The sequence below is a fragment of the Metarhizium robertsii genome (assembly GCF_000187425.2).
Source record: "Metarhizium robertsii ARSEF 23 chromosome Unknown MAA_Scf_1, whole genome shotgun sequence".
NCBI lineage: Eukaryota > Fungi > Ascomycota > Sordariomycetes > Hypocreales > Clavicipitaceae > Metarhizium > Metarhizium robertsii.
In genome coordinates this window covers 2,556,449-2,569,757 of record NW_011942149.1, presented here as the reverse complement: position 1 = coordinate 2,569,757, position 13,309 = coordinate 2,556,449, and the positions used below count along the sequence as shown (strand labels likewise).

General features: G+C 53.4%; 4 protein-coding genes across 4 annotated transcripts; 1 reads left to right on the top strand and 3 right to left on the bottom strand.

Moving 5' to 3' along the window:
- Positions 1-21: 21 nt before the first annotated feature.
- On the top strand, positions 22-5,209 carry MAA_04635 (guanine nucleotide exchange factor; the record flags this gene model as incomplete). The annotated part of the gene is made up of 2 exons (XM_007822731.1): positions 22-3,160; positions 3,228-5,209. The coding sequence occupies 2 exons, from the start codon at positions 22-24 to the stop codon at positions 5,207-5,209; spliced, it is 5,121 nt and encodes a 1,706-aa protein (XP_007820922.1).
- Positions 5,210-6,175: 966 nt separating this feature from the next.
- MAA_04636 (glycoside hydrolase family 16 protein) lies at positions 6,176-7,359 on the bottom strand (the record flags this gene model as incomplete). Its single annotated transcript, XM_007822732.1, has 2 exons — positions 6,176-6,826; positions 6,886-7,359. The coding sequence occupies 2 exons, from the start codon at positions 7,357-7,359 to the stop codon at positions 6,176-6,178; spliced, it is 1,125 nt and encodes a 374-aa protein (XP_007820923.1).
- Positions 7,360-8,038: 679 nt separating this feature from the next.
- On the bottom strand, positions 8,039-8,824 carry MAA_04637 (bacterial-type extracellular deoxyribonuclease; the record flags this gene model as incomplete). The annotated part of the gene is made up of 4 exons (XM_007822733.1): positions 8,039-8,290; positions 8,350-8,506; positions 8,563-8,696; positions 8,750-8,824. 4 exons carry the CDS (start codon positions 8,822-8,824, stop codon positions 8,039-8,041), a joined length of 618 nt encoding a protein of 205 aa, XP_007820924.1.
- A 2,230-nt stretch (positions 8,825-11,054) lies between these two features.
- MAA_04638 (ankyrin repeat-containing protein) lies at positions 11,055-13,025 on the bottom strand (the record flags this gene model as incomplete). The annotated part of the gene is made up of 1 exon (XM_007822734.1): positions 11,055-13,025. One exon carries the CDS (start codon positions 13,023-13,025, stop codon positions 11,055-11,057), a length of 1,971 nt encoding a protein of 656 aa, XP_007820925.1.
- Between the last annotated feature and the right edge of the window lie 284 nt (positions 13,026-13,309).

Below are 13,309 nucleotides of genomic sequence, written 5' to 3'. Positions count from 1 at the left end.
CACTCGCGCCGGTTCTCCACAATGCTGCTTTCGACGGTGCCCGCACACCGTTCCAAGACAACATTCACATATCTCGCCCGCGACCTGTCGACGTCCCTTGCTCCCGTATCGTCGTCAGCCGCCGTGTCTTTGCACAGGCTGCCGCTGACCGGCAAGCCCAGGGCCCTGTCGACCGTGCTGGAAGCGCCTACGCCCGTCGCCAACTCGCCCGAGCCTGGCCAGCTCCCACCAGGCGGCGCTGCCTCTGTGCCTCCTGCTCCAGCGCCTGCTGCAGCGCCCGTGCCCGTGCCTGGTTCTGTGCCTGAGCCGGTGCCGGTGACGGTGCCACCCCGAGTGTCCAGCCTCCATGTCGGTGGTGCTCAAGCTGCTAGTAGCAGTACCTTGACTCCTGAGCTGGAGCGGCAAACTGCTGCACCCACCAATCCAGGGACCACCACCTCGACGCCCACCTCGACGGCCGACAAGGACCACCGCATTCACCGTCACGGCCGCAAGGCACGCCAGCATCCAGCACCAAAAGGAGCCCTCGCTTCCTCATTGTCGACTCCATCGATACCTAGCACTGGCATTGTCTCCAGCGAGACTCCCGTGGCTGCGTTTGCTGCCGCCTCTGTCCGCCCGCTCGTGTCTGCGTCTGCGCCTGCGCCTGTGTCTGCGCCTTCGCCTATGCCTACGCCTACGCCTACGCCTGCGTCTACATTGCGACCGGCATTGGCGTCTGCATCGTCCCGTAGCCGCTGTCTCGCTTCCAATGATTCCTTTTTAGACAAACCCACCGCTACCGTGGATGCCAACATGGCTGATAATGCCACGGCTCGCACCCCCCCACGCCCACGGGACTCCCACGATCTCTCCATGTCGCCGCGAGACATCACTCGCGATTCTCTCGTCGTCAACATGCTCCTGTCACTGGACCAGATGTCCTTTGGCCAGTCCTCGGCAGACGGGCCTTTTGGGGGCAAAAGAGGAGCCAACACTTCTACCGCCGTCTATGACGAAGAATATTCTCCGAGGCCGTGGTCCGACGATTCCAACACTAGTTCACGGGAACGAAACGATACCGTTAATCATAACCGCCATTGGCGCCGATCATCTGGCAGCTCTGATGTCGACAGCATTGTCGTCGACGACTCTGCAAAGCGCCCCAGCAACCCTCCTGCTTCAAGAGGACGACACGGCAATAGCACCTCCAATAATGTCATGGGCCAATTCCCTCGCCTGAACAGCATGAGAGAGACGACCTACAAGCCACAGCCTGGCACGCCACCTCGGAGCAGTCATACCCGTGGCCGTAGACAAAGCAACAAGAGCAGCAGCAGTGCAAGTCTTGATATGGGATATCCCCACGGCACGGTGAACCAGCGATTAGCACCGAGAACCGGACGATCTGCTAGTTTCGACTACGGACCTCAGTCGCAATCCCAGATCCCACAGCCATCCTCATCTTCTCCTTTCCTCGTCGACTTTGCCGGCGCCATGGCCCGCGACGAATACGGCGCCGCCCCGACACCAACGGTACCGAGCGGACCTCGCCGCGAGGCCTCTGGCCGTCCAATTCCACCGCCACCCCCGGAGCCAGTCGAACCTCGCACACTGGAACGCAAGCGTAGCACGAGTCGGTCTTTGAGAAGCTCATCCGGTAGAAATAGGCGAGGAGGGACTGCGCACCAAGCTTCTGCACAGGCACAGGCGTCAATGCGTGCTGAAGACTTGGAATCTGCTCCTGCACCCAGCGTGGGCTATGGCAAGTCCAAGGAGTCTGTTACAACGGCCAATGCGAACCATCAACCGAAAGAGCGACCTGGATTTTTCAGACGCGTGTTTGGCTCGTCAAAGTCGACTGCCCCTTCAAACAGCAGTATTTCCGCACCTCAAACAAGCTCCTCTCGCTTACCAATTTCTTCCCCTGACCGCACGCTGCTGCACCAGCAACAACCCACAACCCCTACCACCTCAACCTCCGTTGCCCCTCCAAAAGATGTCGCATCATCACATTCTCATCAACATCCCACGCTGCAAAAGAAATCTTCCTTCTTTCGCCGCCGCAAAAAGTCGGTTGCCGATGAGGCTCAACCTCTACCAAACCCCGAGCTTATACCGCCAGTACCTCTTTTGGATTCATCAAACTTCCGAACAGCCAAAGATGAGCTGTCTGGACAAGATATGGGCAGCCCAACAAGTAGCTTACGCCAAGTCATGAATCCATATCTGCGGGACGGTGTTACTGGACTTGGTCTGACGGGCGTGGCCGTTTCACGTCCACTGTCAGATATTACCAATACACCCAGTTCCAAGTCCGACACCATCGGCGAGACAAGAAACGAAGAATACAAGAGAGATTTCTCTCCGGACTATGAACCAAGTCCGAATGCCCGTATACGAAAGGTCAACCCTGAATCCGACAGCGAACGAATGGACGGCACACCATGTCGCCCCAAATCAAAACAACCTTACGAGACTCTTGATGCAAGCAATTCCTCACTGGATTTCGAGGCGGGAAGCGACGATGCGGATCATCGTCATAAGCATCAGAAAAAGAGCGAGAAGCCGTCTTCAACAGCAACAACAAGACGGAAAGACACCGAAGACCGAGATGCTACGATTCGCGCCAGGAGAAAGAAACCTGTGCTGGATTTTGATAACAGAAGCAAGCTTCCAACACAGACTAGCCTTAACTTGCTAGCGGATGGTGTTGGATCTGTCAGTCTTGCGTCGAGTTCGACTGAAACTGGCTACAGAACTGCTCCCAGTGCGCCGCCCAGCGTACTTGTCGAAGAGATTGACGAATCTGGTTCCACGATATTGCCGACATTGGAATCCATGAAATCGCACAAGCGTTTGGATGAACCCGAGCTTGTCATGGGGGAGCCGACAGAAGATGACCGCCAAAAGGCGCGGAGAATATTTGACGGAGGCGAGGATTTCATTCAAAAGGACAGGGCTGCTGCGTGGATGGGAGAGCAGGGCCCAGTTCGGCAGCGCACGCTCCAGGCATATATGGAGATGTATGACTTTGCTGGTCTGAATATTCTTGTCTCCTTGCGCCAAATCTGTGGACGATTGGTCCTTCGCGCCGAGACTCAACAGGTAGATCGCATCTTGGTTGCATTCTCGAAACGCTGGTGTAATTGCAACCCCATGCATGGCTTCAAAGCGACAGGTATGGGTCACCATTGGATGAAGAAGAGCTGATTATTCTTCGCACAAGATTACTAACTACTTCCTAGATGTTATTCACATGATTTGCTACTCAATCATGTTATTGAACACTGATCTCCATCTGGCAGATATTGAATCAAAAATGACTCGAAGCCAGTTCGTCAAGAACACCATGACAACAATTACACAAGCCGTTGCGGAGTCGGCTCCCGGAGCTTTTGTCCGGCCGAGCATTCTCCCCGAGAAGAACCCAATTCTGTCCCCAGAACCGACACGACAAGCAATGGATCCGTCTCGTACGAATAGACATTCATTTCGTCCATCACCTCGCAATGAGACCAACTACAATGACATTGATGAGTGTGGCCCGTTGGTCAAGTCTCCTTACAATGGACCAAGGAAAGGCTGGGAGGAGCAAGTTGAGATTGTTCTGAAATCGATATATGCCTCCATTCGTGACCAACGATTACCTTTATTCGGGGCAGAACAGGAAAAAAATCTCAACGTGGCCCCATCCCAGAGCAACTTGTCAGTTATTGGCATGCTGAAGAGAAGCCCAAGCGTTCTGAGCAAGGCGCCCTCAGAAACTTTGTCCACTCGTGGACGGGCGGCCGATGGCAGCCGTAACAACACATCCCGCTGGACATCAAAAAGCCGATCACGCCCTGGCCTGGGCCGCAATGGGTTTTCTTCAAGCCGCACCAGCTTTGACGATGGCAATTCGATGTGGAGCCCGGCCATGTCTTCCGCAACATGGAGCAAGCATTCTCTGGGAAGGACCCAGGGATCAATGTCGCAAGACTCTTTCGCTTCCTCCATGCCACGAGGGGACTATCAGAAATCAATTGGCTTCGCCAACGCTCTCAGTCAGGCCATTATCCGTGATGTAGATACAAATGGCCAAGAAACAGTTCCGTCCATAGTGAGCGCTGACATGTCCTCCGCACAGTTCCTAGAAGACGAATCTCTAGAGCTTGCTGGTCCGCCGTGGGTGAAGGAAGGGAGGGTCATGCATAAGCACCACTTGGATGGCTATGGGAAACGAGCAAAGGATCGTAACTGGACCGAGGTCTTTGCTGTGGTCCAGAAAGGACAGATTAGCTTGTTCTCGTTTAATGCGAGCAAATCCTTGCGCCAAAAGAGTCGATCCCGGCAGGGGGGCAAGCTAAACGGGCCTGTTGGAGGTGGCAATTGGCAAGACAATGCGGTGAATCTCGGCACATTCAATCTTCGCTTGACGCTGGCCTCGGCCTTGCCACCACCTGGTTACTCCCGATCACGGCCGCATGTCTGGGCCCTGAGTCTACCAACGGGGGCTGTTCATCTATTCCATGTTGGCACGCCAGAAATTACCAGAGAGTTTGTCAACACCGCGAACTACTGGAGCGCACGCCTCAGTTCCCATCCCCTGGTTGGTGGAATAAGCAACATCGAATATGGATGGAGCAGCGCCATTGTCAATAATTCTTTGGTAAACGCCATCAACGAGTCTGCAACGGCCGGCGAGAGCGGAGGACGAAATCCCCGTCCTGGTAGCAGCGCGACGCATGCGCGCAAGTCGAGCGCTGCTAGTGGTAGTATCCGCGGCCCAAGTTTTGACCAAGCAGCTGGCCCTTTTACCAGCAGTGGGCGCGGTAAACTACCTGGGGATCGCATTCATATTGCCGAGTGGGCACCTCCAACGCAGAGTATGCGTTCCAGCAATGCTACAGAGACGGAGCAGCTTGAAACGCTCACGACTTATGTCAAGAGCATCGAACAGGAACTACAGTCTCACAATCAGCTTCGCAGCCCAATGTTATTGGCCTTCACACCAAGAGGTCACAATGCGGGCAAGGCCATGGCCAACTGGGAGCGCAAGAGCGCCTATCTGCTGCGAGAGATTGTAAAATTCCGAACATATGTGGATTGCCTACAACAAGCGGAGGCGAGGAAACAAGAAATATACGCTGAGAGAGATGCGGCTCAGAAGGCTTCTCAGGGCGATCTGAGTGATGGCGATATGGAGTTGAGCGGGGATGAAGAAGGGGACGAGACTCTGCGGCCCTAAAGGATGTGAAATTGGCTGATGGATCGAGTCTTTGAATTCGCTTTTCCTTGCTTGTTTTATTACGATGATATCCACACTCTTCAACATCATCCGTGTTGCGAACGCTCTGAACTGTTGAGGCGGAGGAAACACGGGCATTTACTGTAGCATATTCTAGCGTGCTGAAGGACGACGGACAGAAGTGCTGATAGCGAACCCGGCCAACGGTTTCACAATGCTTTATGAGTCAAAGAATGTAATGTCTTACGGATTGTATTGGAACCAATCGAATACTTTTTACTGTACAGAATATTTCCCGGTTTGGATAGCTGTATTTACTGCAACAAAAGCCTCTGTTTTCCTCAGCCCTTGTCCTAGGCTTCCAAGGGTGATTGCATTACAGGAGCTGAAGTATGAGACTCAGGATGAGAGGAGTAACCTGGTCCCATCTCACAAGGATGGATGGCAGATATCCAACTGCCTTGGTTGATTTGACAGTGCCGCAGCAGTGGTTGGAACTCAAGTTTGTCACATTGCTAGCCGCCGCGAAAGAAGAACCGATGCTCATCGTTGTCACCTGGGACATGTTTGGCGTCGTCTTTTCGGTACATTTGGCACTGGTCATGACGGCTGCCGCGCAGCTCTTGCGTCCTATTGATTGCAGATTGGGGGCTGCCCTTGGTCGTAAATTTCTTGGTAGTACTATACCCCTATCAAGTCGAATACCATCCAAGACGAACTACCAGTTGGATGAGTTGTATCATATCACCAGTGTCAGAGGGATTAGACGTGGGGGAGACGGAGCGAGGGCGGACGCTGCAAGATGAAGAGATTACACCCCCGGGAATTAATTAAATTCATACTCGAACCGCGTTTTCCGCCCATCCACCACCACCACCACCACCGGGTTGACCGACGTGCAAATTGAACCCCATTACATTACATCCCTCCGCCTCGGCCGTCACGCCCTCTGCTCGCATTGGAATATCAGAGAACCAAAAACCACACCAGGCAAAGCACGGCAGCCAAGGTCGAAGACGGCCCCGCTGACAAGCCCGCGCCGCCGTTGTCGTCATCCGCCGCCGTCGTTTCCGGCCCGCCGGTCTCGCCGGTCTCGGTGGCCGTAGCGTCGCCCGTGTGAACGGGACTGGGCGCGGGTAGCTCCGGCCCCGGGCGGCTCTGGCACCCGGCTATCCTGATCTTTTGCCAGCCCGCGGTCCGCTCGTCGTACTGGTACTCGACGTACCCGTCCGTCTGGTTGCAGAAGCCCGTGTAGTCCTCGACCTCGACGCTCTGGAAGTACCCCCTGTACGGGGCCGAACCCCAGTCGGGCACGCCGCCGGCCCATGCGATCTCGCCGCGGTCGCTGTCGTTGCGGACCGACCACACGCCCAGCTTGACCTGCATGGGCGTCTGGGGCCACTTGGCGGCCGGGATCTCGCCGACGTACCACACCTTGCGGATGGTGTCGTTGACGGAGAAGCTGAGGAACTGGTCGGTCCATTCGAGCGAGTACTTCTGGAAGGCGTCGAAGCTCGACGCCGCGAGGTCGTACGTGTCGTTGTACGTGTTGAAGAGCGCCTGCCCGTCGTAGAAGTAGTTTGTTTGCGCCTGGTTGTCGTACGCCCCGAGGAGTTCCTACGTCAATGTTTTTAGTTTTCAAACACAAAGAAAAGGGGGCTGTCGTTGGGGCTTACCCAGTCGATTTCGTCGCCAGAGTCCGACTTCAACACCACGGCGGTGATGAGGCCGTTGCCCTTGGCGGCTCGCAGCGTGACGCTGACCTTGCCAAAGAGCAGATACTTGCTGCTGACGAGGGTTGGGGCGTCACCCGGCTTCCACATGCCCATGGCGACGCCGTTGCCTTCGGTGTCGAAATCGAGCCTCTTCTTGTCGTTGGCCGTCGCTTCATCCACGGCCCAGAAGTCGAGGACGTTGTCCCAGTTTGCGGTGGTGAAGTCGAACGAGGCCTTGCCGGCAAACGCCGCGTCAGGGGGGCAGTCTGATGCAACAGTTAGCTTTGATGGTTCGGTGCGGGTCTTTTTCGGGCAAGACTTTTGTGCTATAGGATCATTACGCATATCTTTTCGCAGAGGGTCGCAGTTGGCGAGATCTTTGAGGCTGGCGGCCGTCAGAACCGCCAGGCATACCATCCAGTACGGGCGAAGCATCTTGGGCACTGGGGGACTTGGTGCTGGAGAGTAGTCCCGCCGTTGATTCTTGATACCTTGAGTGATGGAGGATGTTGAAGGAGAGTCATGGATGAGGGAGATGTGTGCTTGCTGAATTTAACTTGTTGAAAAAAGGGGGGAGGAAGTCTAGGATTCATCCACGGTGGTCTTGACTACGTTGTCCGTGAACCTTTGCATGTCCTCTTTTGTTTTTGACACAGGTGGAAAGTATCCGTGGTAAGACTATGAATGTGTTGTACCTCGGTGGAATGTCTCCTGCATGGGGGAAAGGAAATTGGGATTCGTCGGTGAGTGACGAGATGTGGCCATTTTTGTACTGCCGTCTTTCACGATGTCGACGTTTCGCAGGCCACGCGTAGACGAGTCGTCCAATCAGTAGAGTGGGAAAACTTGCAACTCGCCAAGTATCCGTGTTACGCAACGATTCTCAAGGGGGGACTCGTCACCTTGAAACGACAAACATTTGCAACTTGAGGGTGGCACTTGTGGCCCCTCCCTTTTATTGTGTGCCATTTGATGATATTCCATGATGCCTGACCTACGGCACAAACGGCCGGAACAGGGAGTCGGGAAACAAAAACAAACCCAGAAACATAAAATCATTGCCACAAGTGTTTCATCGTTGCATGCCCGACGGGTCGTCATGATACAGAAGCACTTAGCAAGAGTCCAGCATGCCTGACAGCGCGCCCTTCTCAGCATCGGTAATGGTCAGTGAGTAATGGCTCTTGACCTGGATCCAGCTCTTGGAGTAGGTGCACCAGAAGGTCTTCAGGGAGGGCTTCCACTCGTCGGGGCTGCTGTCGCCCTTGGCACGGTTGGCATGGGCAGAGACGGCCCAGAGCTGAGGACGGGTGATGTCGTTGGCGAGACCTTTGCGCTTGTCCGTGGTCCATTGCGAGGCGCCGGACTGGGAGACGAGAGTTAGACAGAGAGGCTCCTTGGTATCAATGCGATCTTGGGTCTTACAATCCAGGCATTCTTGAGTGGAACCATGTGGTCAATGTCGAGATCCGAGGCGGCGGTGAATGAGACGCCGTCATACGGAGAAACCCAGTTGCCAGACTGGGCGACACATGCCGTGTTGGTCTGGACGTCTGTTCCATCTCGCTTGAGTACAAACTCGCTAGATTCATGTTTAGCACCTTGTCTCTGACAGAGAAGAGAAGAAGAAATGCCCACCGAGCGTTGCAAGTTCCCTCGATGGTCTCCCACGTAGGGAACAGGGTGCGGGAGTAGCCATCACCGCTCAACGGCGTGGCAACCTTGAGGCCAGCAAGAAGAGTCCTGGCGGTCGAAGCAGTTGGAATACCCGGCTGAAAAGGGTCAGCATTTTGTTTCCCATCGTTACACAAGATGGAGGGCTTACGGGCGCAGGCACAGGCACACCAAGGACAACCGCAGCGGCAGACACGACGAGAAATGATGCCGAGGAGAACTTCATGTTGGGCAACGAGGGGACTTGGGATGCAGCACGACAACAAGGACAAGAGAGAGAGAGAGCAAAAAAAAAAAAGGGATGCGAATCCACGACAGTTTATACTCGCTGCCTACTGAAACAGAGACCGGCCGAGCTGGCACCGATGTCTTCTGCCCAGATTCACCCGAGCTTACACTCTCGCTTCGAAAGGTGATGATCTCGTTGTCTGTAATCTAATCCCCATCCTCGCGCGATAAAAAGAAAGGCTGCATCTTGGGCTAAACTAGCGCTGCGACAAGATCGGCGCCAACACACAGATTGGTGACCGAGGGCAGCACCTCCATAACACCCAGTCAACGCTCAGGAACTATAAGGGTTCAGGTCCTGGTAGATCCCTTTACCGGGGGGCCAGCGAAGCATATTGCAACCTGCCTGATGGGGAAGCAGGATGGTGGAGAAATGCGGTCGCATTGGCTATATTGGACAGCGTAGCACCGGTTGACCCTTGCGTGTCTGGATGTCAGGGTAGAGAGCCAGCTTATCTGAGTGGCTGGACCATCCGGATGCCGTATTTCCAAATGGAACGCGGTTCGTCATGCGGGTTCTTGTGGACTCTGGAGTGTTGCAGTTTGGGCATGGGTATTCTGAAAAGCCCATTCTCCTAGATGCAAAACAGGCCATCTCCGTCGTATGCCGGGCAGGGAGGGCATGTAAGCGAGCCTGCGAGCCAAAAACTTGAGAATAGACAGAGAGCCCGTCTGCCACGTCGTCTGCATGCAGATGTGGTCGTATATACTGCTGATCCCTTGGGATGATAGGGCGAGGGCGATTTTCGGGGTCGTTTGGCGCTGGTTGTCGCGGGGTTCCGCTACGAAAGTTCGAAACTAGAATAAAGGCCGTGGCTTGGCAATGCAAACGGCGAATCATGGGGGATTGAGCGACTTGTTGCATGCCCAAGTCCCCAAAGGTATACCGAGTTGAAGGGGGACGGGCCAAGGCGTGGTGGTTTGAAGACATGCGGTTGGCTGTGTTGATCGAAGCTGCCACAAGATTAGCTGTAATGGCTATCAAGTTTCCTCAAGGTTCTTTTTCATTTTCCTCTCTGGGGGCCCTTCGGGGACCCTGCTGGGTGCGGCCTGCAGCGAGTTTTTGGATGTTTCTATGATATTCAATTTGTGGTTGAATGTGTGAGGCTGAATGTGTGACATTGAACGTGTGAGGCTCGCGTAAAGGTCACGTTCCAAGTTGCCAGGAAAGTGCCAACAGCCCTCAACACCAAAAAGGCAGGATCGTGATAATCCATAAATATACGTCCTAAACTTACTTTGAACAACTATATTCATTAAAGGCCTTCTACAAAAGTTGCAGGATGGCCTCTTAAGACCCAGGCTTGCAATTATGATGGCGAAGCAGGCTAACCACTTCATAGAGGAAGCAGAGCAAGACGACTCTGTCTCAGCACTTTAATTAGATTCAGAAAATCGCTATGCCTTTGGCGCAGCATTGCGTAATAATGTGGCTTATACATCTCACGTCTCAGAATGCACATTGGGGGCGGTGAATGCCCTTGATTTCCACTCCAACCTTTATTTATTCAATCTGCCTGTATACTGCCTCCCACAAAGACCATCCCCGCTCCAAGCAAAGTACGGGCCATTTTCCAACACGGATTGCCCTCATTAAAACCCAGTGGGAAAAAGAGTAGCAATCGTTTTTTTCTTAGTCGAAAAGGATCAGAACTGGCCGCACTTTGTTGTATGTCCTCCCTTTTGGACTCGGAGCGGATTCCTGGCATCTAATGAGTTGTGATTCCTGCCCGTTTCGGATATCCGGCTCTAGTATTTGTTCGAGCCCTGTTTTTCTTCTTGGCATTAAGCCGGATTGATCCGTTATCCTAGATTGGTCTCGGGTGCTGGTCTGGACCTTTTGTCCTTTCCGGTTCGTCCGCTCCAGGCAAAGTATTCCGCTCCAAGAAAAGTATTCGTCTCCAAGCAAATCCCTGTTTCTGTTGTTTCATTCTTTCACATCAGCAATGTTGCTGAACCCCATGTGTCTCCAAATATCTCAAGTCGCCTGATATGCCATCAGTGCAACGAATTCTCCTTTGTTGTTTTCTTCTTTCCCGCCAGTAACACCCCCAAACTCCAAGTACCCGTTCATGTCCCCAATCAGGTGCAGCCCAAGGGTATATCCCGCCAATACAATCTGTTCACCAATCATCCTCCCGCCAAGTCTTTCCAGCATCCCTTGTCCTTCATGTAAACGTTGATTTCGTCTCCTGGTAATAAGCTTCAAGCAGAACGGCTCGTAGCTTCGGATGGCCCTCGGGCAGCAAATCCAAAGCCAGCTTCCCGTGGCAATCCCGAATCAGGCTTGATGTGCCCTTCTTAATGCATGTTTCGGCAATTTCCACTGCCAGCTTTCGGCTGATGGTGTCATCATCTGTGTCATCATCATCTGTTGATTCCGGTTTCCGGACTTGGCGCACCAGAGTGTGGAGGAAACTCCCAAGATCGTTGTTATTGGTGCAATTGGCGTCAAAGCCCATATCCGGGATTTTTGGCCAGAATTTATTGACTCTTCCACTTATAACTTGATGCAGCAAATAGCCGTTATTTGCTGGCATTAGCCCTTGGTCTTGCAAAGTCTTGCAGAGTTTGTCGTCATTTGTTTTGATACCCTCGATCCATGCCGAGTTTATCTGGCCCTGTCTGAGGAGTTGCCGATGTTGAAAGATGTTATAGGCCCCGACTCTTCGAAACCAGGGGCGTTTAACCCAGGTGTGAAAAACAAGGAACACTTCTTGTGGACGGAGGGTTGCCCCGGCATGTCGTAGCGTCGCGTGAAATGGCGTAACTTTTCCTGCCAGGAGGATATTTCGGATTGATAGGAACATGAGAGATTGCGCTCTAGGTCGTTGCTGGGCATTCACGTCTCCTCCCTTAGCTATCAGGTAGCGCAACATGGTTTCCAAGGACGAATATCTCAGTTGCTGGAAACAGAACATGGAATGGCAGTATGTGTATAGAATGGTCTCGCCGTTGGATCCCCTGCGATTGATATTGGCTCCGTTGTCCACGAGGATTTCAATCACCTTCTTCACACAAGGTTCGACGGCGTTGATTGTTGTGGCGTAAAGTTTGAGTGCGCAGTTGAGTGGTGACTCTCGGTTAGGATCTGTTGGATTCACAGCGGCGCCAGCTTGAATAAGTCGCAGCATCCACATCATCATGGTTTTTCTTCGAGCAACAGTGAGGTCCAGCGCGAACGCTTTTTCAACCGCCGTTACCAACGCACTGCCTCCCCAGGCAGTTCGAACGTCGGGGTCGGCGCCCATGTTGATGAGCATGTCGAAGATGGGACCGTTTTCGTTTCGTACCGCAGTGTTGAGTGCTGAGCTGAAATCGTGCATGGGGACATTCAAAACCGTCCTGTGGATGTCGTTATCGAAGACATGCGTCCACCTGGCAGCGTCGCGCGGCGCAGCGTAAGCAAGCAGGTGGTAAACTGTGACAATTGGCAAGCCGTTGAAGAAAGACGCGTTATCTCGATGCTCGATCACGGTGGCCGGTGCTCCGGCACGTACGAGCAGCTCGGCTGTCTCTACGTCGTTTTTGAGGATTGGTATCACGAGAGGTGACCACTCGAAATCGCTGTCGTACTTTTCGAGCCAGCTAAACTGGTTGTTCAAGTTGTCGTTCAGAATCGGTATTCCGAGTCCCCTGGCCAGCTCGTAGCCGGAACTCCGGGTATCAACGCGGGCTCCCTGTCTCAGTAGTTCTTGGATGAATTCTCGTTGGCCATAAGCCGCTGCGTAGTGCAAGGCTGTCGCATGAACCTCGTCGTCGATATAAACAGCATTTACATTTCCATTGTACTTGACGGATCTTGCCAAGACCTTGAGAGCGAGCTGGGGATTGGATTCACAGTTTTTCGCTGCCCATTTGATGGCTTTCGGGCTTCCGGAGCGTGCGTCGACCTCGTAGAGCTTGGGAAGTGCAACGTCTGCCCAGTTTGTTGAGCATTTGGCGATTTGGTAAAGTGCTTGCTGAGGAAGATAGCCGGCAATCATGTGCTTGATCTCATTCGGGAGCTTGGTGGCAGACCAAGTTTTGCTGCTCAGTGAATAGTTGTTGGATGCCACACGTGTGTTAGTTGTTGTGCGTCTGGTGTATGGCGAACCTCGACGGCTGCCGGCGCAGATTCGTGCGGGTGCGCGAGGCATGGTTGTCAAATTTGAGGAAGAGGTTTTGAGTGAAGATTCCAAAGGGTGCAATAAGATGCAGAGGAAGTCAAGTTGCAGAATAAGGCAACTATACCAGGTGAGTGCGTGAGTGTTTTTTGGGTCTTTTTTGTTTAAGTGTATAGGTGTGAAAGTGTGAAAGTGTGACTATGCAAATCTGTGTACTTGTGAAAGTGTCAAGGTGTGAAAGTGTAAGTGTGACTATGCAAGTCTGTGTACTTGTGAAAGTGTCAAGGTGTGAAAGTGTAAGTGTGACTATGCAAGTC